Genomic DNA, 23,104 nt, shown 5'->3' with positions numbered 1-23,104 from the left:
TAACCAAAAGAAGACTGGGATAGTAATTGTAATATCAGACAAAATAGAATTTAGGTGAAAAACATTAAAGGGACAAGAAGAACCTTTAATAATAAAAGGAACAATTTATCAGGACAAGATAGTGATCGTGAACTTGTGTGCACCTGGCAAATTCTTCACCTGCATAAAGCAGAATTGACAGAGTTAGGAGGAAAAGCTGACAAGTCTGTAACCATATTGAAGACTTTACAATATCTCCTTTAGAAACTGATAGAAAAAGCAACCAAAAGAGCATTGAGTAACACAGTTAACAAGGTTGATCAAATGCCATATATTGAGGAATAACCTTGTATCCAACAGAGTATGTAAGTTTTGAAGCACACGTGAAAGAATTATTTTTTAAAAAACCTTATGTTAAGCCATAAAAAAAAGTGTTGAAAATCCCACAACATCAGTAATATAGACTGTATATACCGTGATACAGTGCAGTAAATTAGAAATCAACAACAGAGCCAGCTTAACAGAGAGAAACATTTGGAAACAGGGAAAAAAAATGTCCTAAATAACCCTTAGAGTTAAAGCACAAATCACAAGTCAAAACTAGTAAGCAAATAGAGCTAGACAGTTATGAAAGTGCTTCCTGTTATTACTTACAGGATGCAAGTCATTCACTTTGAGCCCTAGATGATTTTATTAGAAAACAAAATAGATATTAAATAAGCTAAGCAGTCAGTTCAAGAAACTAGCAGAAAAACAACAGGGTACTCTCAAAGTAAAAGGATGAAAATAACAAGGAAAAGGGCAGAAATTAGTAGGGGAAAAGAAAAATGATCAACAGAACCAAAAGTGGATCATTTTTATTTATCCAATAAAATAGATGAACCTCTCACTGAACCTGTAAAGGATACAAGAGAGAAGGCAGCAAATATATAAGGAATAAAAAAGAAAATAACCACAGATGTAACAGAGACTTTTAAATTAAGAGAATGCCATGAAAAGCTGCAAACAAAAAATTTTGAAAACCTTAATAAAAATTTTCTAGGGAAAACAGCTCAAATTAACTTAAGAAAAATTGGAAAGCCTATATGTAGATCATTAACGCTTACAAAAATAAAGCAGTAATCACCCCCTCTCTCCAACAGAAAAATCCCAAGATTAGACTAGATGGATTTTACTGAAATTTCCGAAAATGTATATTCTTATCTTGAACTGTTTAGAGAAGGGATAACTACACACCTCTTGTAAGGTCAGTATAATCTTATTTCAGCAAACAGCACACTTTTTCTATAAGGGCCGGATAATAACTACTTCAGATATAGAAGCCATATGGTCTCTCTCACAAATATGACTGCTGTTATAATGTGAACACTGTCATAGGCAGTACTTAAATGAATTAGCATGGCTACGTTCCAGTAAAACTTAATTTACAGAAACCAGTGGTAGGACACATTTGGTCTGTGAGCCATAGTTTGCTATGGCCTGACGAAAGTTATGACCAACCTAGACAGCAGAGACATTACTTTGTCAACAAAGGTCCGTCTAGTCAAGGCTATGGTTTTTCCAGTGGTCATGTATGGATGTGAGAGTTGGACTGTGAAGAAAGCTGAGCGCCGAAGAATTGATGCTTTTGAACTGTGGTGTTGGAGAAGACTCTTGAGAGTCCCTTGGACTGCAAGGAGATCCAACCAGTCCATTCTAAAGAGATTGGTCCTGGGTGTTCATTGGAAGGACCGATGTTGAAGCTGAAACTCCAATACTTTGGCCACCTCATGCGAAGAGCTGACTCATTTGAAAAGACCCTGATGCTGGTGGGAAAGATTGAAGGCGGGAGGAGAAGGGGACGACAGAGGATGAGACGGTTGGGTGGCATCACCGACTCAATGGACTCCAGCAGTTGGTGATGGACAGGGAGGCCTGGCATGCTGCGGTTCATGGGGTCGCAAAGAGTCAGACACGACTGAGCGACTGAACTGGAACTGGACTTCTGATCTTGATACTTAGAAAGAAGGGTCAGTTCTCACCTATGAACATGGATGTGAAAATCCTAAGTGAAATAACTGCAGATAGAATGCTTTGTCAAAGTATCACACAACTCGGTTATCCCAAGGGTACAAGGATAGTTCAATCTTGGGAAATATGTTTATGTAATTTATTTCATTGAGATTAAAAGAGATAAAATCACCATACCAGTCAGTGAAGAAAAATAGTTTATTAAAATTCAGTACCCTTTCATCTTAAAAGCTGTAAGCAAACATAAAAGGAATGTCCTTAACTTGATAGAGTATCTAATAAAACCTCCAGCAAACATCATATTTTTGAAATTTTCAAAGCATCCCCCATGGCAGGCAGGAATAAGACAATTATGATTGCTATCATGCTGCCATTTATTGATCTGTGGTCCTAGCCACTGCAGTTAAGACAAAAATAAAGAGTCAAAAGGAAGAAGCAAATTACCATTATTTGCAGATGGTCTGATCATTAATTATGAAAAACCAAAGACACACAACAGAAACTAGTAGAACTAATAAAAGCATTTTTAAAACTTTCAAGACAGGAGAAGGAAATGGCAACCCATTCCAGTATTTTTGCCTGGAAAATTCCTTGGACAGAAGAGCCTGGTGGGCTGCAGTCCATAGGGTCACATGACTGAGCACGCATGCGTGAGGGGGCTTGAGGTAGATGGGTTGGTAGCAATAAAGAGGTAGAACCACCCCCCTCCAAAGTTTCAAGACCGAAGATCAATATGCAGAAACCAGCAGTGTTTCTTTAAACAAGTGGTAATCAACTGGAAAATATGTAACTTGTAAAAATATGTATTATTCACAATAGCAACAGAACTATACTAGAACTGAAATACCTTGCTGATAGAGTGCAGGATCTTTACAATAAAAATAATAAATTTTCATTAAAGGATTTTAAAAGACACGAATAAATGGATAGAGATTGTCTATTCTTGAATGAAGAAACTAAAGATTGTAAAGGTGTGTTTTTCTCAAATTAATCCAAAAATAAAAATAGATATCCCCCAAGAAGTTTTCAAAAGATCTGAGAAACTGATTTTTGAAATTTTTGTAGAAGAATAAAGGTACAACTACCTGAAGGTTTGTTTCATTATTTTCTTTACTTTTTTGATGCTTGAAGTATTTCATTTAAAAAACAAAATTAAAAAATGGGTTGAAATTTCACTGGACTTACACTGGCTTCTCCTCTGTTTCATCTGTCTTCACTGTGTTTCTTTTCTTATGTACTTTCTAAGTCTGGTGGATACCAGAAAGTTATATGTATTGAAGACCATATATTTTTTTCATAGGTTTCCTCATGCAGATATTTGCATTCGAGTTGTTGCCCTGAACTCCTTTTAGGCCTGGGCTTACTGCTTTTGATAGAGGAAGATTTTATACTACAGCTCCCTGAGAGCTCAGAATTTTTCTTTGGGAATATGCAGTTTTCCTCAGAGAGCTGCCTTTGAAATCAAGGAGAGTAGCAGAAAGCTTTCAGATACAGGTTCCAGCACACCTGACTAAAAGTGGCTTTAACAGCAACAGTTACTTTCCTGACGTAAGAGGTCTAGGGGTTGGCCATTACCCTGTTGCTCCAGCAGCTCAGGGATCAGGACTGTGGTTCACTTCTCATTGATTTTCTAGGCCTTTCCCTTACAATGACAAGATGACGGTTGCAGCTCCAAGTTTCAGATCCCCACCTGACAAGCAGGGAGGTATAGGGTTTCTCTTTGTACAGCTCTTCTTATCATGATGGGAAATCTTTCCCAGAAGCCTCTGAGAAATATTCTTCTCAGGAACCATTGACCCAGAATTGGGTCACACACAGTACCCCTAAACCTGTCACTGCAGAGGGCAGCAGACCTCCCTTAGTGGTCAGGTGTGCCAGAGCTCTCACCTGAACAGAATCTGGGTCTTACTGGTAGCAGGGAGGAAGGGAGAATGCTTGTGGGCTAGATAGCCATCTGTCTGCCACAGCGTCCACCTGAGTGTGAAAAATTGGCTTCAGAAGGTGATGGTACACTTTGTGCCCATCCAGACTAATGAGAAGGCAGTGGCACCCCACTCCAGTACTCCTGCCTGGAAAATCCCATGGGCGGAGGAGCCTGGTAGGCTGCAGTCCATGGGGTCGCTAAGAGTCAGACACGACTGAGCGACTTCACTTTCACTTTTCACTTTCATGCATTGAGGAAGGAAATGGCAACCCACTCCAGTGTTCTTGCCTGGAGAATCCCAGGGATGGGGGAGCCTGGTGGGCTGCCATCTATGGGGTCGCACAGAGTCGGACACAACTGAAGCGACTTAGCAGCAGCAGCAGACTAAGCACAAAGCCAGGGATCTTTGTGGTGGGCCACCATTTTAGGGGAGGTTCAAAGGCCCGTCAGGGGGAGCTTCCCATTGGCTCCGTGGCAAAGAGTCCACCTGTAACACGGGAGACACAGGAGATGCCAGTTCGATCCCTGCGTTGGGAAAATCCCCTGGAGGAGGAAATGGCAACCCACTCCAGTATTCTTGCCTGGAGAGTCCCATGGACAGAGAAGCCTGGAGGGCTGCAGTCCAGGGGGTCACAAAGAGTCCGTCACGACTGAGTGTGCGCATTCAGAAATGTACGCTTCAGAGGCCTGACACATCAGTTCCTTTGCCTGGGCCTCAGGTACACCCCCTGGAGACTGAGGGAAGGACAAGACACTGGAGTGTCCCTTGTCATTCCAGCCCTTTCCAGTAAGTACTTCCAATCCCAGTAAAACACTGCCAAAGGAAAAAAGACATTTGCATTTTTTCCTTTTTAAAATGTAAACAGTTGCTCAATTAATTTATGTTAACTAGACCTCAAAAGTGTTAGAATTGATATTGTAAACTTTGAAGTTGGAGAGACCACTCACCTGCATGTGGTTGAATAATGAGGGGCAGCAGCTACTTTATTTGAAATTCTTACTACTGGCTAAGATGGGCGACTTCTCTGGATTGGGGGCTTTTGACAGTACCGATTGAAATTGTAACTGCTTTCATATGATTATAAGAAAAACAGGCTATACCAGCACTGTGACTGGACCAAGCTTACATATACCCTGAATCAAGTCTTAGCCCCAAATGTCTGAGCCAAGTATCTGTCAGATGTGATCCGGACACCTATCCTGACCTGCGTGCAAGAATCATGTGAGAGATAAAAATATCTCTGTCCAGTTGCTTGTGGCAGCATTTGAGAGAGAGCTAGGATATGAAAGCGGGACTGTGGAAGGTTGTGAAAAAGTAACTTGGTTACAGTAAACGCTGTCTCAGACCCTTTGCCTCTAAGGAATCGTCCTCTTACTAGCACTGTGGTTTTAAAGAACCAAAATCCTATTCTTAGAAAAGAAGAGCCTCCTCTTGAGAAAACTGCTAAAGCCAAATTTTAAAAACTGATAAATTAGGAACATTTCTTTGCTTTTAATGTAGATAATACTGTAGATAAGATAGAAATCACCTTAGATAGAATTCCCCCAAGTAGATCTCCTGAATATTAGAATAAAACTTGAAAGAAACATTTAAGGAACAAATAAAACTATTGTTGATTTGAAGTAATTAATTAGACTAATTAGAAGTAAAAATATATGCCACTGAATTTCAGTGTACAGATGACAGCATTATTTAATTTACCTTAGACAATAAAAATGCATCTATTTCATTAAGAAAAAAACGCTTTTATATTTTTCCTAACTGCCTCTGCTGCTGCTGCTGCTAAGTCACATCAGTCGTGTCCGACTCTGTGCGACCCCATAGATGCCAGCCCAACAGGCTCCCCCGTCCCTGGGGTTCTCCAGGCAAGAACACTGGAGTGGGTTGCCATTTCCTTTTCCAATGCATGAACTGCCTCTAACACAGAGTAAATCATAGAAACATATTGGTGTTGAATGCAGAAATTACTATAATTAAAAGTTTTAAATAAATTATATGTATTGTCATAATATTAAGATGATTTATGCCCTTAAAATTTGAAGAGTATTTCCTTTTCTGTACTTTGTTTTCGTTAAGAAGAATAAATAATTGAACAGTGACTGCTGAAGAGACGTCTTTTCCACTTTGCAGAAGAGAAATGTGAACGGTGTTCTGTGAACCTCTAGCAGTCGTCCTTGTGCTGCCCCCTCTCCCAGCCTGCCTCGGGCCTGCCCCCCCTGCAGCCTGGCAGCTCTGCTCCCGGGCCCTGTCAGAGGCGGCCTGTGGCAGGTGACAGGTGACTCCTCTCAGGAGCCCATCTGAGCGCATTTGGGCGGCCTCGGACCAGAGACCAGCGCTGGCTTTCCAGATGAGCATAGCCTGCCAGCTCGTCCCACTTGTCCAGGTAGCTTCATTGGTTAATTCATGCAGTCCAACCTAGCTAGTCTTATCTGGCTGTGGAGTGCAATTATTTCTGAAAATGTAGAAAAGCAGTTTAAATAAGAAAAGGTACACATTTGCATTCAAGTAGACCAAAAGCCACATGGGGAAAAGAAGGGAGAAAGAAACAAGCATGTTGGCAAGAGAAAGGAAAATAATTCGTTGACAGATAATTAGCAAAAATTAATTTCAAAATATAGCTCATCCAGGAATCTAGACCTTTGAATTGGCTTCTATTGTTTCTATTATTAAATATCTCTAAATAACTTTTAGGGAACTTATTTAAAATTTTTGTTCATTCTGTACAAACATACTGAGCTCCTACTGAAAGTATATTTGCCTTATTTTTTTTAATGTATTGTACAAAATAACATGGCAGTTGTAGTAAAAAACAAGTTACTGCATCCTCCATGCATTTCCAAAAAGCTAAAAAGACATAGCCTGACCCAAAAGCAAAGTGGATGCCTCCTTAGATCAGAAACAGCAGAATTGCAGAAGGGCAGAGGACAGTTGCAGCCTGCGTGGCCTTGGTTGGCTGGCAGTTGAAGCCCTTGGAGTAAGGGTGAGGTCCTGCCTGATGGAAAGGACACCAGGAGCTGAGACTTAGCGAGATACGGGCCCAGGGAGGGCAAGGACACAGCTGCGGCGCAGTCGAGGGCGGGCTGTGCGGCAGCGCTCCCGTATTCCTGTGGAGCAGGAGCCCTAAACTGCCACTCTGGAGAGCCTCTGACAGCAACATCACAAATAGAATGTGAATTATTTATTAACTTCGGATGAAATGAATGTTATAGCATGACCTGATAAACTAAATATGTTCAGGATGCTCAAAAAAATAAAGGAATAACTTCTATTTTAAAAGAACAACAACAACAACAAAATCATGGAAGCAAAGGTGTCCATAATGGAAACAGGTAGATATACACAGATATGAAAGATATCAAATAAAAAAGGGACTAGAAATGGGTAACTTTATCCAGGATATGGTTGAAAAGTAAATTAGTAAAGTGGAATATATCGAAAAGTTCACCTATAATGCATCAGAAAGACACAGATCTTAAAAAAAAAAATACCAAAAGACTGATGGAATAAACATTGTATTTACTGCAGAAGCCTAACCACTGTGTAAAGTTGCCCTCTCCCCATCATTCTCTGTCTATCACATGCTCTGTGCATTCCTGTCATAAAACTGGTGATTTAGCAGAATTACCCGGACTGTGTTTTTGTTGACTTGACCGCTTTGCTGTGCTCCTGCTGGGTGCTGAGCTCTGTTCTGGACGTACAGTGTACAGACAGCCAAGAACAAGTCAGATAAGGGTCTTATTCTCATGCAACTTGAGTTCTAGCCTATTCATCACCTCTGGCATCTGCACCACTATTTGGCTCAGATTAGGCATTCTGTCTATATTGGTGAATGAATGGGCAAATGACCGAAGTAATTCCTGCCTCAGCGTATCTTTGGTATGGCTGTGGCCTTGCTTGTTGCTCTGTTTGGCCAGTTTTGCAGTGGTGAGAGGCCTGGACAGGAGAGGAGGACTTTCTCCCCAGAGCATACCCTACTCCTTTCAGTCTGTGACCTCGAGAACACACTGTTAGCACTCCTACAGACCTGGGGTCCACCTGAGCTGTGTCCTCTTGCTTTTTACTTCTGTTTTACAGTTTACTTCTGTTTTACAGATTAGTCGAGAAGATTCAGAATGAGACCAGCACTGTAAGCAATGTCAACGCACACATTTTTCTTTTTTCTTTTTCAGGCTGGAGTAAAAGGGACATTGGGAAGATTAGTTGGAATTTTTGAGGTAAATCTGTTAAAATCTTTGGTGCAATCGGTATTATATTAATAACCATATATATCTTGACCTTTAGACAATTCAGACTTCTATAACAAAGATACCAGAAATTGGGTGGCTTATAAACAATAGAAACTGATTCCTAGGAAGTCCAAGATAAAGGCCCGAGCAAATTCAGTGTCTGGTGAGGACCCCCTTCCTAGTTCATAGACAGCTGTTGCTTTGTGTTCTTGGATGGCAGAGAAGGAACCAAACATCTCTAGGGTCTGTTTTATAAGAACACTAATTCCATTCATGAGGGTCATCTGTCATAACCCAGTCACCTCCCACTGTCTCCACTTCCTGATACCATTACCTTGGGGGTTAGGATTTCAACATGAAATTGGGGTGGTATTAGCGGGGGTGGCTCAGATGGTAAAGTATCTGCCTGCAATGTGGAAGACCCGGGTTTGATCCCTGGGTCTGGAAGATCCCCTGGAGAAGGAAATGGCAACCCACTCCTGTACTCTTGCCTGGAAAATTCCATGGACGGAGGAGCATGGTAGGCTACAGTCCATGGGGTTGCAAAATGTTGGACACAACTGAGCAACTTCGCTTCGCTTTCTGGTGGGGACATAAACACTGTCCATTACTGTCTTTTTTTTTTTTTTTGACCATGTGGGATCGTAGTTCCCTGATCAGGGTTCAAGCCTGTACCCCCTGCACTGGGAGTTCAGAGTCTTAACCACTGGACTGCCACAGAAGTCCCCATTGCAGTCTTCATCTGGGAAAGATGCCATCTTTGTTTCACCAAGTTTTCAAAACCATGCAGCACCAGGAGAGAATACTGTGCTTTCTCTTTTAAAATCCCATTAATCTCCTCCATACAGCTAGAATTATGTGTAAGAACTGTTTTTCCCATCTCTACCTCTCTTCCTCTCCTCAAGATATGAGAAGGGGTAGATAATGAGGAGACAGGAGAAAGAGGAGATGAGCAGCTGCAGCAGAAGAGACTAACAAGCACTTAGGCTAGAGTAGGGATTTGGAGAAAGTCAGAAATCGGGATAAAGATGAGCAGGGCTAATAGGAGGAGGGGCCATGTGTGAGGTAATCAGCTGGCTTGCGTGAATGGGCCCTCTGCCCATCACAGTCTCTTTATTTTTCTGCTGTGCTAACTAGTTAAATGTACTTCATACCTTTTCTCAAGAGGTCCCCGATCCTTTTCTCAGTATTTTTGAGAAGTTGCTTTTTAGGGAGAAGAAGGAAAAACCAGGGTGTAAAGCCTTGGCTTTGGAAGCCCAGCCAAAGAGCTCACCCTCTGATTCAAGCGTGGCATGTTTTAAGTAGGCCAGCTGGCGCCATTCCATATCTGATTGTCGGACGACAAAAGTAAAAGAAGTCCTTGGATCTGAGCTCCCTGGACATATGCATAGAGTCTGTTTGGTTTCTCAGCTCTCTAAGGAAAAACTCTCTGTCCCTCTCTTTCTGCCCTTCAGAACCAGGAGAGGAAGCATAGAACGTATGTCTATGTGCTCATTGTCACAGAAGTGCTGGAAGACTGGGAAGACTCGGTCAGCATTGGTAAGTTGTCCCCAGATGGCCTCCTAAGAGCTCTCACGACTGGCCTTGGCCACACTGCAGCTCTTTACCCAGAAGCACAGGCGAGAGCCTGATAAAGAAAAGAAATAACAGAAGGATGTGTTTAAATAAGCATGTCTGTTTTTGAACTTGTGAAAAGTACTATTATATTTTTAAATGTTTAAAAGGAAGCTGAAGTTGGATGCATAGTCAACAATTAGAGACAAGGCCCATAAGAATAAAACCAGAATTGGATTTTTCTAAAACCAAATTGGATCCTCCCAAGCAGATATTAATCGTGGCCTCTACATTGCTAGGCTTTCTGTTGGCCACTGACCCCCAGTGAGAGCAGGACTGCAGCTGTTGTTGCGATGCTTATTCATATTGTTGGAGGAAACTGACTTCATTGGTGTGAGCCCTCCCTCCAGAGCTGTGTAGTAGGTGCAGAGTGGTGGGAAGTACCTGGAAACTACCGGTTACATTCATGTTACCCTTGAGGTGAACTCGCCTTTTCTCCTAAGGAGCCATTTTCAGTGATCCCAGATCGGTTGTGTGTATATATATATCTTTTGACCTAAAAAGTGAGGTAATTTAATGATTGGTTCATGGTTTTAATCTTTGAGCTCTGAAGGAAAAGCCTAGAAAAACATAAAATTAATTTACTTTCTGTTATAACTTTGGCAAATAGAATTTACTTATCAGAACCTCTCAGTTGTTAGCACGTGCTTCGCCATCGTGCCTGTCAGCACTGTTGATCTGGACATTCACGACCTTTCAGTTTTTAGTTGCTTTGTATTTGATAAGAATGCAGTAAGCTTAAGTATAAATAAATTTGGTGAGGGGCTATTAAAAATAGACTCTTTGATAGCTGGTGTTGGGGCCAGAGATGAGTGTGGTGTGGCAGGCCCTGTCCTCAGACTACTCTGTTGGGTCCGAGTTGTACACTTGTGATACTCATTTTTAAGGCACCATTGCTCTGATAACAGCCAAACAAGCTGTGTTCCTGCTGAGAATTGACCCTAATGAAACTATCTAAAATACGTTTTAGATAGCTAACAGGGAGTAAGCCTGTTAGCCTTTCTTCACATAAGCCATTTTCAGGTGAAAAATTGGGTCTTAAAATATACAGGTCAGTGAATGACAAGTGATCCAAGGTCCATTCATCTGATGGAATGTTAGGCAGCTGTTACACACATACTTATGAAAGCTGTGTGCCACAGAGAAGTGCTTATGAGACTGAGTAGGTGAATGAAAACAGGGTATAGAATTATGTGTATACTAATTAAGGCTACATCAAAATAGGAATTTGAAATGTAAACAAAGATGAGGTACTGGTTTTCACCTAAAGAATTGGCAGTGACAAACAGCAGTTAACAATGCTGGCAGGAGTGTGGTGAGACTGACGTTCCGGCACAGAAGCAGGATTGGGGATCAGCACGTCCTTTCTGGAAGGCTATTTGGCATGTCACTAGCCATATAAGGTTCAGATTTTTTTAAATTGTAGCATTCTTTATAATAATTAAAATAGCAGGCTGTTGATGTCCAGTGGTGGAGAAACAGTTAAGTGAATGACGTTACATCCATACTAGACAGTGTATCACAACCACTACGTGTCATACTGAGAAGAGTGCTTAAGAAGCAGCGTGAAGTGGAAAAGCAGCAGCAACAGCCATAATAACGCATTGTCTTACAGCATGTACTTTGTGCCAGGTATTGTTCAAGTGCTTGACGTAGTACCCCTCACAGCAGACTTGTGAGATAAGTACTGTTGATTATCTCTGTTTTATAGAGGAGGAAAGAGGGGCACAGAGAGGCTCAGTAACTTGCCCAAGCCTGGGTGGCTGATTAGAGCCTTTGATATGACTGGAGCCCAGCAGATTAGCATCAGCGTCCATGTTCCCAACAGCAGCACTCTGTCAGGGCCTCCAAGGAATTCAGAGCACCTTAAAGCATGATCCCAATTATAATTGTTGAGATAGCTGTGTCTTTTTCAAATAAGGTGAAAGATAAGCAAATGCACTAAGGTAGTAAGAGTAGTTACTTCTAGTTTGTAAGATTACAGGTAATTATCTTGTTCTTTATGCTTGCTTCTGTTTTTCCCAGTTTTAACCAATGATCTTTTGTTAGCTTTGTCAGAGAAAAAATAATAAAGGATTTTAAAACATGCATTTGAAAAAATTTTTGAAATACACTGAAAAGTTAATAGTAATTATATTGAGATTATATTTTCCTCTTTTTAAGAAAATATTTTCTTTACTGTAGATACATCACTCTTTTTATTTATTTTTGGCTGCGCTGGGTCTTCAGTGCTGTGCCCAGGCTTTTCCTGGTTGCAGCGAGCAGGCGCTCCTCTTCGTTGCTGTGCTTGGGCATCTCACTGTGGTGTCTTCTCTTGTGGAGCACGGGCTCCAGGCACTCAGGCTCCACTGGTTGCAGCACACGGGCTCAGTAGTCGTGGCTCACAGGCTTAGTTGCTTCGAAACATGTGGAATCTTCCTGGACCAGCGATCAAACCTGTGTTCCCTTCATTGGGAGGCAATTCTTACCCTCTGTACTACCAGGGAAGTCCACTCTTTTTTTTTTTTTTTCCCCAACTATCCCTTTCAGCATCTTTTTTTTTTTTTTTAAGTTATTTATATTTGGCTGTGTCGAGTCTTAGTTGCATCGTGTGGGATCTTTATTGTGGCACACAGGCTCTCTAGTTGTGGTTCTTGGGCTCAGTTGCTCCTTGGCGTGTGGGATCTTAGTTTCCCTATCAGGGATCAAACTCGTGTCCCTTGCATTGCAAGGTGGATTCTTAACCAGTAGACAATCACGGAAATCCCAGATATATCACTCTTAGACAGGATTTTTAAAATAAATACCTGGTTACAGGTCAGCCATCCCAGTAATTCTGGAAGCTGCATCAGCTTCATGTCTATTTTTGCGGGCGATGGGAATGCTGGCTGGGCTTCAGGCACGTATGTGTCAGCCACGGAAGGCCAGAGGCCCAGGAGCTGGAGAAACAGCTAGCAGTGGTTCTTTCTAGAGTACAAGCTTCACACCGTTACTCTCAGTTCTTCAGTTTTCTTACCTGTTTTCTGCATTAGGCATTGGTATAGTATTTGACACATACAAAGTGTGCTTCCGTCACCCTTGTTAGAAAAGAAAATAGGAAAAATATATTTATTAAATGTTGATAACCATTCTGGCTCTTCTGTACTATGTAGAAATATCAGTCATTGTGAACACTAAATATTCATGGGAAGGACTGAAGTTGAAGCTGAAGCTCCAGTACTTCAGCTCCCTAATGGTGGTGGTGGTGGTGGTTGAGTTGCTAAGTTGTGTCCTACTCTTGTGACTCCATGGACTGTAGCCCGCCAGGCTCCTCTGTCCATGGGATTTTCCAGGCAAGAATACTGGAGTGGATTGCCATTTCCTTCTCCAGGGGACCTTCCAGACCCAGGAGTCGATCCCTAGTGTCCTGCATTGCAGGCAGATTCTTTACTGAGCTATGATGGAGGTCACCTGATGAGAAGAGCTAACTCATTGGAAATGACCCTGCTGCTGGGAAAGATCGAAGGCACGAGGAGAAGGGAGCAACAGGATGAGACATGGTTGGATGGCATCACCGACTTAATGGACATGAGTTTGAGCAAACTCCAGGAAATAGTGAAGTACAGAGAAGCCTGGCATGCTGCAGTCCATGGGGTCGCAAAGAATTGTACTCAGTTTAGCACCTGAATAACAAGAACAGCAACGGAAACGTCAGATCACTGTGGTTGTATACCTGGAACTCATATACTGTGTTTTGGGTCATTTGTACTTCTGTTTAAAAAAGGAAAGAAGGACTTCGCTGGTGGTCTAGCAGTTAAGAGTCTGCCTACCAGTGCAGGCAACATGAGTTTGATCCCTGGTCCAGGAACATTCCACGTGCCTTGGAACAGCTACTGAAGCATGCACGCCCTAGAGCCCCTGCAGCAAGAGAACCAGCCCCAACGAGAAGCCTGCGTGCTGCAGTGGAGTATTGCCCCCACTGTCTGCAGCTAGAGACAGCCCTCGCGCAGCAGCGAGACCCAGTGCAGCCATAAATAAATAAATAACTTTAAAAAGAAAAGAAAAACATTAATGACAGTCGTTTCTGTGGGTTTTTTCCCTGTGTTTTCTCAAAAGTGACAGGATCAGAAACCTGCGGCTGCTTCCCTTTTGTACTAATTTCTTTTACTCTCTGCCTCCACAGGAAGGAAGCGGGAATGGTTTAAAATAGAAGATGCCATAAACGTGCTGCAGTGTCACAAACCGGTGCAGGCCTCGTATTTTGAAACGTTGAGACAAGGCTACTCAGCCAACAACGGCACCCCGCTCGTGGCCCCCACATACTCAGTATCTGCTCAGAGCTCGATGCCAGGCATCAGATGACTGAAGATTTCCTGTAAGAGAAGTGGAAATTGGAAATGAGACTGAAGTGCAGGTCTTCCCTCTCACCCTTGCTCTTTCACCTCTCCTCACAGGCCTCCTCGTTCAAATAAGGCATGATGGGCAGCAGAGAAAGGGTTTATTGATAATGTTGCTGTTTGGTGTTAAGTGATGGGGCTTTTTCTTCTCTTTTTATTGAGGGGGTGGGGGTTGGGTATGTAATTTGTAAGTACTTTTGTGCATGATCTGTCTCTCCCTTTTCACACCCCTACAACTCTCTAAAGAGGCAAACAGCCTTCCCTCTGCCTTGGATTCTGAAGTGTTCCTGTTTGTCTCATCCCAGCCCTGGCCAGATTTTTTTTTTATTATTAAAAGATATCCAGTATGAGATGAAACCTTTCAAGAATTTGTCCCATGATGTGCTGTTCAGTCCAGTAGGTTGGTCACTTTCACTGCAGGGTGCATTTATCTACACATTATATACTGGACATATAATATGTAAATAAATGACTTTTAGAAGAGGCATTTGTTTTAATTTTTCAAGGTTTTACTTTTCAAATTGGGGTGTTTCTGAAGTGGAGAGCCTCACAATTCATTAGCTTTTTCATTTTTGATGCTAGTGGCTAGGTGAGTTTCCCCACCCTCTCCTTTCCCCAGTTGCTGGTGTAGTTACATAGGGTCCGGGAAGGGTTTAGCTGCTTCATAGTCTCCCAGGACTCACGCCTTCTCTTCTCGAAGCTGTGTTTCCACGCCAAGAAAGAAACAGGAAGAAACCTATTTTGTTTTTTATTACTAAGCCAGGAGCAAATGGCCTCAGCTCAGATCCGGAGAAACAATGCTAGAAATTGAATTCCTCCCTATGTGTTGACAATAGGGATTTGAACTGGATTCTTGGGATTACTATCAAAAAAACTGGAGCATCGAGCACTGTTTCTCTCCTGCTGGTTTGGAGTTTTTTCCATAATGCTACTTACCGCCTACAGCAGCCTCTCTCCCTGTGCGTCCATGCCTTACACTGCACGGAGCTGGACATGGTCCTTGTGCCGGAAGCATCCAGCTGTGCTTGGCAGGCGCAGCTGCACAGCCCTGTCCCGTTCTGGGTAACCATGTTACGTTCCTGAAAAGTACACAGGAGGAAAATTCAGATGTTTGCTTGTCTTTGTAATGGTATAGCACTTGTAATTACACCATGGAGCATGCTCAGAAATATTAAATTTGTCTCCCACCAGGATGTGAAAGGTCCATCGTCTGCTGAGAAGTGGTACGGGAGAATGCTTAATCATTTACTAGAACGGCTACATGCGTTGGCTCACTGCAGACTGTCTTGTTGGTTTTTGATACAGGTTGGATGCTGGCTTCATTTGCCAATTGTGTTGTTTACTAGACAAGCGCACAGAAAAGGGTCTAGAGACTGGGGGTGGGGCGGAGGGACCCTGATCAATCCCTGGCTTTGGGACAGGAGTTTATTGCTAAACTGTTAGTGGCATCTCCTTTGTCAAAACACGGCTGAGATGTGAAATTAAAATCGTAGTTCTCTTTATTTAAAAAATCTAATAAATACTCAAACTTTGAAAAACTTTTGTTCTTCCCTCCCGCTAAAAGAAATGTGTATATCTGGTAGGCCTGGTCATTTAACGTTCAGCGTTTTGGGGAGCGTCAGTTGAACTTTAATTTGCTATCAGTTCTCAGTTTGCATCTTCTCTCCCAGTCTTAAACACAGAGCCAAAAAGCAGGGCTGGCAGTTTCCTTAGCACCACTCTACCTCTGGGAAAGGAATCCTGTCCCCACGGAAGGGTCCCAGTGGATAGAAAGCACCACGGGATTTGAGTCTAAATGCCAACTCACTGCCCACGTGTTCTACTTGAAATGAACACACTGCTACTTATCACCTGATTTGGAGCATTCTGGGGTTTTCTCCAAATAAATAAAAGGGGCTGTAAAATAAATTCAACTAAGCACTAAATGGAATCCCCAAAACACAGTCTTCCAAATAAATTCTGCCTTTATGATACAGAAAGTGCTTTGCAGGAAAACAGTCAGTACTCCTGAAATAGGAACTGCAGTGTTAATAATAATTTGTGCGTTTTTAGTGATCTGAAGTTTTCACTGGGCTGGTGTAATAATACACTACCCTGCAAAATCCAGTTTGGATTGTTGTTGCTGTCTTTGGGTCAGGAACATGAACTGTGCCAAGAAGTATTTTTCAGTCATGAATAGATCCCATTAATGCAGTTAACTGGAGAGATTGTGCTGCTGCTTCCTCAACTGACAAAAGGAGGCTTTGTCCAATACCAGAATTGTTGAAACTGGTGCTTTTGTCTGTTGCACTGGGATTCTGATGGCCGGGGCTTGGTGTCTGTCCCTCCCTGGCACCATCAACACCATGGCTGTCTCCTGATGTGTGGTAGAGCCCTGTCGTGATAGGTTACTTGGATGCATGGTTGCAGTAGCCTTCCTGTCTCCCCCAAAGAAAACAAAACAGAGAAGAGCACCAGGCTCACCTTACTTGCAGAATGTTCCAACAACACTGATTTGCCATTAATTCTGCAAGTGCTTACCTTCTTCAGGCTTGGCAGAAACAGATTCCTTCCTGTGTTCAGGGCAGACATAAAGTCTCTTTCTTAAAGTGAACGGACATGTCTTAGAATCTGACTATTACTGGAGTGTCCATTGGAGTCCACCATACTCAGGATGGAGAAAGATAGCGATAGAATTTTTAAAATTTAAATTTGTTCATAATTTGAAGCCCTTGGGGAAACATCAGTGAGATCATGACATTTTTTTTTTTTTTTTGGAACAGGACTCTGTGTGTGTGTGTGTGTGTGTGTGTGTATAAGAGAGAAAGAGAAGGACTACTAGAGGTCAGCCACTTTGGGTTTTTTGTAGCCTCTAGGATAGTGCAGCCCATGAAACAGAAGTCTTGATTTTTCTCACAGCAAACATCACAGGATGGAAAAGTTGCAGGATTGACTGTGGTTTTTACAAATGTCTGCTGCCCTATCTGCCCTGTGTGAAGAGGGCTCCCTCACTGCTGGGTCTGAGCTGAGGCCATCTGGAGGGGTGAGAGGTGGGGAAGTGTTACCTGCTGGAGGCGCAGCAAGGCCTGGGAGGTGGCTTGGCCACAGGGCTTCCCCCCACAGGATTGCGTTGTGAGAGCTACGCAAAGGGAGGCCCGAGTCCTTGCTGCCGGCAGCTTCCGTGAGTAGAGAGGGTCACTGCCCTCTGAGAGTGTTTGCAGTTTTTTGTACTCTTGTTGCTACATAGTCAGGTTGCTTCATGGCAGAGAAATAGTTCTGTTTTGATGTTGGGAGTCAGCCGATGTAAAGTCTCTCACACTCGCTTAGAAGAAGTCACCTTGAATTCTAGAAGGAAAAGTTCCCCACAAAACCACGCTTTCTCTTCCCCTTTCTCTCCTCCACGTACAGTGCTCGTTGGGGGCTGCTTCTGAACGTCCTCAGCCAGACGGGTCTTCTGCTGACCTGGGTGTGTTCGTCATTCCCATCCACTGCTGTATTCACACCTCTGTTCATCTCCCCACCTGATCTTTTTTCTTAAACAGCTTAGCCTGAGCCATATTTTTTTGTTTGTTTAGTTTAGTTTACAAAAAAGGCTTTAATAACCACAATGTGATTTTTGCCACAACTGTATGATTTTTTAATATTTCCGAAGTGTTCTCTCAGCCCATCCTAGTTAACAGTCAATGAAGAACTAAAATAACCTGGAGAAATCTCCACATGGAGGTAAATTTTTGCTTCGAGAGAACCAAGAGTTAGTGTAGCTTCATCTTGACCCCAAGTACAGGCACATCAATATCTTTTCAAAGAAATAGACATGCAGGATGGTCAGCTCAAGCAGTTCTAGGGAGAGGAGATTGTTGGGGATTCAGTGATGCAGGTGGCTCCTCGGGTTCTTGTTCTTGAAGACTTTAAAAGAGGTCAGTCCTGAGGCTGTGCGTGCGTACTGCCCAGTTGGGGTGGGAGTTGTTCCTTCCGAGCCCTGATGGGTTGGAGCCTGTTTCCACAAGGCTGTGCAGCCTTTGACCTTAGTGGCCCCAGCCTTGCCCCATCAGGGCACCCCCTTCACCTGGAGTAGGTGGGAAAGTACCCCAGAGTCAGTCTCTGTGCTCTGGGGTGAGCTTGTCACAGAGTCCACACCATCCCTAAGAGCTGTGTTTTCCATGTCAGCTTAGATGTCACCTAAAGCAGTGAGACATTCTAGATTTTCAAGTAAATTGTAAACTGCCAAATACTGCAGTCTTTAGACTATACTACATCCTGTGAGGTCATCACAAGTCCTGGGAACCTGGAGATTTTAGGCGGACTCTCCTTGGGAAGCCAGGAGCCTTCCACTTCTGCCTCTGAAAGGGCAGCTTCACACTCTGACAGTGTTTTTCCATTAGCTTGATAACCTTTCAGGATGGAGAATGCCTAGTCAGGCCATCTGAAAAAAATGATACGTCTCACCTTCAGATTAATCCAATTGTTGTCCTCCTAATCCCCTTAAACATTAATAAATAAAGAAAGAATACCATTTGGTGTTGATTCTAACGGACTACTTGAGCTGAGGCCAACAGTCACATGATTGATCTCATGTGTCTCTGCAGCATGAAGCTTTCGGAGTGAAAAGGCATGTTCCTCCCCTGAAGCTTTGTTTATCGTGATGATTTGTGAGCCTGAGCTTGTCTTTGAGAATGGGACTGTCCACCTGGCAAGGGGAGTGCCCGGAAAAGCCGCCTTGACTCGGAACTGAGCGCCCCAGGAGGGCCTCTGCAGGAGAGGGAAGTGCTTCTGGCTGAAAAAGCAAGGGTAGTACCTAGGAGGTAGCGAGTCACGGTTTCTGTTCCTCTGATCAGTTGTCTAGTTAAATAGGTTTCCTTCGGTTTACATTCCCAGTTCTTAACCCCAAACAGGGGCCACTAGAACAGCAAAAAAGGCATTTAAACCCCTGGAGATAGGCTCTAAAAGATACAGAGGCAGCGGTCTTGTCATTTTCCAGCTTCATCTCCACTTCAATGTGCTACCCATCCTCCCACCCCTACTGCCGCCAGGCCAGAGGTGAAGATTCTATTAATCCTTGAGTTGGGGAACATAAATTCTGGTCTGGAACACTTACCTACTAAATGGCTCACCATCTGTGAACTGTGTTATCTGTGGGATGAACCTTTCAAGGAACTTTCCAACAATACAGTAACATCACTCGTGCGGGCTTGAGGTCCCAGGCAGGCATTAAGATCAAAACCTTAAGGCTTTGCAACTCCTCAGGAAAAAAGCAAGATGCCCCAGTCCCGATGCTGGGCCTCAAGACCGGACTCCCCCGTCTGTAGAGTGGGTAAGTGGCTCACCTTTAGGAAGTCATTTCTCCAGTGAGGTGGACTGTAGATTCCTGCAGGAAGTGATATCGATATGAGCCCGGCCATCTGAACACCCTGTGCTAATTAGAACAGCAATAGATCCACGTAGCCTCCTACACCCCATTTCTGTCCCATTGGGTAGAAAACAGCATTTCAGGGTTAAGGCTTGGTCTTGCATAACAGATATGACTTACGCCAGGGAAGGTACAGGCTGACTTTGGAGACGCACAGTACCAGCACAGGTAGGCCTGCTCCACCCAGGGTCACCACAGGGGCCTGGCCGACGTTAGGGTCTTGGGGAGTTTCCAGAGCTCTGAGGGGAGGTAAGGACTTTGAGGGCCCTCTCAGGCCAGCACGCAGCTTGGTTACGGGAGGGAGTGGATACAGAAGGGAGCGGCAGGTGTCTGAGCCACGTGCATAGACCCAGACTTGCCCTTCGGCCTCCTCCCACATGACTGAGAGCATTTTTTGCTCAGAACCCAAAGGGACTTGCTCCAAAATCCTCCGTTAGCCAGATCCTCTGCTGCTGTGTTAGCCTCTGAGAACCTGCCCCTGTCACTCGCCTGTGCACGGGCACAGGCGTGCTGCCCAGGGCACAGGTGCGCAAGGTCATTCAGGGCCCAGCAGCCACATGGTGCTGCGTTTCGTTTCGTAGTTAGAAAACCAGTGGGTCCACTCTTGTAAAAGAGACAGTGTGGGGTGCGGCTGTATACATGTCAGGTCTGCTTTTATTGTTTCATAGTCTGAAAGCATTCAGACTGGTTTATAATTGAACAAAAAGTTGGTGGTTAGAATAAGTAAAATGTCAGTGCATCTGTCTTAAGAAAGATAACTACCAGATTGCCATGTGTTTAAGGAGGCAGTAGCATTTAAGGGTGTTGTCACAGAAAAGCAGGCATCTCTGGCTGCCCGTTATAGTAGCATCTTTATACTTGCTTCTGTATAAAGAGCCCAGTTTTTAGTTCAGGGACCTTTCTCACATCCTGCCCATTGGCCCTGGCAGGGGATGGGCTCTGAGGAAGCAGTGAGGCCCCAGCCCTGTTCTCTGAGCCGCAGAGTATGGTCTCAGGCAGCATAAGGCTTATTTGAGGGTTTTCCTAACCACGCTCACCTCCACTCCACTCTTGCTCCCCTTCTGTTGCAAGTGTTTTCATTGCGGCCTAGGTCCAGATCCAGGTCCAGGTGCTGTCTCCCTTTGGCCAAGTTCAACAAGTATTTCCAAGGAACCCTTTGGATGGAGGCAAAGTAGCCAAGATGTGTTGAGTTTAACTTTTTCTGAAGGACAAAGTATTTGTCCCTCCCCAGTCATGCTTATATATGTTTTGTCTGAAGCTTAAATGGCCAAGGCTCCAGGGCTGAGACAGAGAGCCAGGGACCCACACACCCAAACCAGACTGTTCTGACCCCACCAGAAGTCTGCTTTTGTCTCCTTCCATCAGGACCACACAGAAAAGCAGACAGCTTAGCCTTCCCGGTGATCTGGTTCCTTGGTGGCCATTCTGCAGGTGAGAATGGGTCACCTGTTGAGGAGTGTGCTGAGTGTTTGTAGAAGGGGTAGAGAGCGGAAGGACCAATGAGCTGAGCCCTCACGTCCTGGGGAAAGGTGGCAGAATAATCTCGAACGAGCTCAACAGAACCAGGGAATCCAAGGAAAGGCGCCTGTTTGGGAGGAGAGGTTGGTTATGGTCCCTTAACCTCCAGGAACCTGGCGCTGTGTTGTGGAACCGGGCTTTAGGAATATTGCCCTTACCACAATCCCAGTGCGCTCTGGGACCTCAGCGCTCCCAACCCACGGGGGATGGTCTTGTTTTCCATTTATTTTCATTCCCAAAACAACCTTGCTTGGTATTGTATGGAAAATCACATTTTCCTCTCTACCCGTTCAGAGCTACCAGGCCAGATATGGCCTGCTCCCAGTCTCTCCACAGCGTTCGCTAGGAAGGCCTTCTCAGTGCTCTTCGGGGCCAGGGGGAGGGGGACAGTCCAGAGAAGGCGGAAGGAAACTGAGTTTGCCTGCTTCCCTTTCTCTCGGAGGCCGTCCTTCGGCTTCCTTCACACCTATTTCCTGTGGGTGCAGGCAGCTGTGGAGGAGGGCTGAAAAAAAAGTCCAGGTTTGGGTACGAGACAGGTACTCCGAGATTCGAGTCCCACTTCCCCCCTGTAGTAACCGGCCAGCCGCGTGTAGCTGCCCCCTTACTAAAGTATGCCCCGTGTAATGCTGGCAGCAGAGGACAGCAAAGCCCTCCCCCATGGTCTAGAGGGAACCCTGGTATTTTCCCTAAAATCCCACCCCCCATCCCACTCCTTGTGTAAAAACAAATGCTTTAACCCGTGAGTGTGCTGTTCCTTCCTATGTGTTAATCAGTTTTCTTTCCACTTGAACTGTGTGGGAGGGAAGGGCATTGAAACTGTAGGTTGTAATACTGTGCCAATCAATAAAAACCAGTATTTCTCACACATCCCTGCTTAATGTCTGGTCTCTTCTTTCTAGAAGTTTTCCTCAAGTCCTTCTCATCAGTCTCATTTTGATCCCCCCTCCCTCCTCTGCTGGATTCTTGAGAGTTGCCCCAGAGATCAGAGGTCGCCCCATGGATGATTTGCTCTTGAGGAAATTCAAGTGAGGAATGAAGTGAAGCCTGAGCGGGCAGAGGGAGTCAGTGCCAGGGAGTCCCCGGCAGATGCTTTGAGGGGCGTGAGGAAACAGAGATGAGCCACACCCAGAGGTGCTCTCCTATGTGGAAGCAGGAGTTGGGTGTGGTGGAGTCAGGGAGGGCTGAAACAGCGTTTTGAAGATGCACCCTGGTCGAACTTGCAGAGAACAGACAGGGTGTCGCCAGGGAGAGAGCAACATGAAGTAAGCTTTGTCCCCCAGGCCAAAGACAGATGATGGGCATTAGGGGGCTGTAATGAAAGATAAAGCATGACAAGACCAAATTAGGGAAAACCCCCAAAAGCCAGGTCAAGGAGTTTGGCTGCAGACATGTGAAGTGATCTTGAGCAGGGCAGTCATGTAGAACCAGTCATGTTTGAGGAGGCAGCAGGAGAGGTTGGAAAGGAGCTGCCCAGAAGCTTGTTATGATGCCAGGCCATGCAGACGCAGAGGGTGGGCCTGGAAATGGAGAAAGGGCTGGAGACGCAAGAATAAGCAGTGTGTCACCATCAGATAAACACGTTTAGCTACTGAGGGGAGCTGGCCTCTCTGGAACTCTGGTAGCATCACCACTGGCCAAGGTTTGTAAGCCAAGAAACCTGATGTCTGTGTCCCCAGAGAGTCACTACCAGGACAAGACTCCCATGAATCTAACTTGTAAGAGACTGAGGTGTAGGTGCCTGGATGCCAGCTGGCTCGTTTATATGATGATAAATGTCAAACCAAGTTACCTGAGTGCACCAGCTATCTGTGTGGGTAGCCAGTAATTTGGTTGCTGAACAGTTGTAGTCTGATGACTTCATTCAACCACAGGGCAGATTTCCTAACAACTGATCAGGGTACCCTTTCCTCCTCAAATTCTGATTCTGCAGGCCTTTTTTATCCCATGATGATCACCGTACCTTCCCCTATCAAAGGAGCCTTTGTTTTGCCAGATTTCGTGTGTGCAATGAGGGTATGAACTATGAACACTGATGCAAGCGATATATGCAGGAAACCACCAAATGGCCACCTCTACTTGGGATCTGGGGAA

The 23,104-nt window shown here is 44.3% G+C and overlaps 1 protein-coding gene across 2 annotated transcripts in view; it reads left to right on the top strand.

The window, feature by feature from the left end:
• Nucleotides 1–21,880, top strand: part of NUDT3 (nudix hydrolase 3) — a 123,205-nt gene extending 101,325 nt beyond the window's left edge. The window contains exons 3-5 of one of the 2 annotated variants that reach the window (XM_027524253.1): nucleotides 8,084–8,128; nucleotides 9,595–9,679; nucleotides 13,896–21,880. In XM_027524253.1, coding sequence (XP_027380054.1) covers nucleotides 8,084–8,128; nucleotides 9,595–9,679; nucleotides 13,896–14,074 — 309 coding nt within the window. In that variant the 3' untranslated portion in view covers nucleotides 14,075–21,880. The remainder of the gene's footprint in view (nucleotides 1–8,083; nucleotides 8,129–9,594; nucleotides 9,680–13,895) is intronic. The other variant, XM_027524254.1, reaches the window with a different exon arrangement.
• Nucleotides 21,881–23,104: the final 1,224 nt, after the last annotated feature.

Source organism: Bos indicus x Bos taurus, chromosome 23 (genome assembly GCF_003369695.1).
Source record: "Bos indicus x Bos taurus breed Angus x Brahman F1 hybrid chromosome 23, Bos_hybrid_MaternalHap_v2.0, whole genome shotgun sequence".
Taxonomy (NCBI): domain Eukaryota; kingdom Metazoa; phylum Chordata; class Mammalia; order Artiodactyla; family Bovidae; genus Bos; species Bos indicus x Bos taurus.
This window is presented reverse-complemented; position numbering and strand designations above follow the sequence as displayed.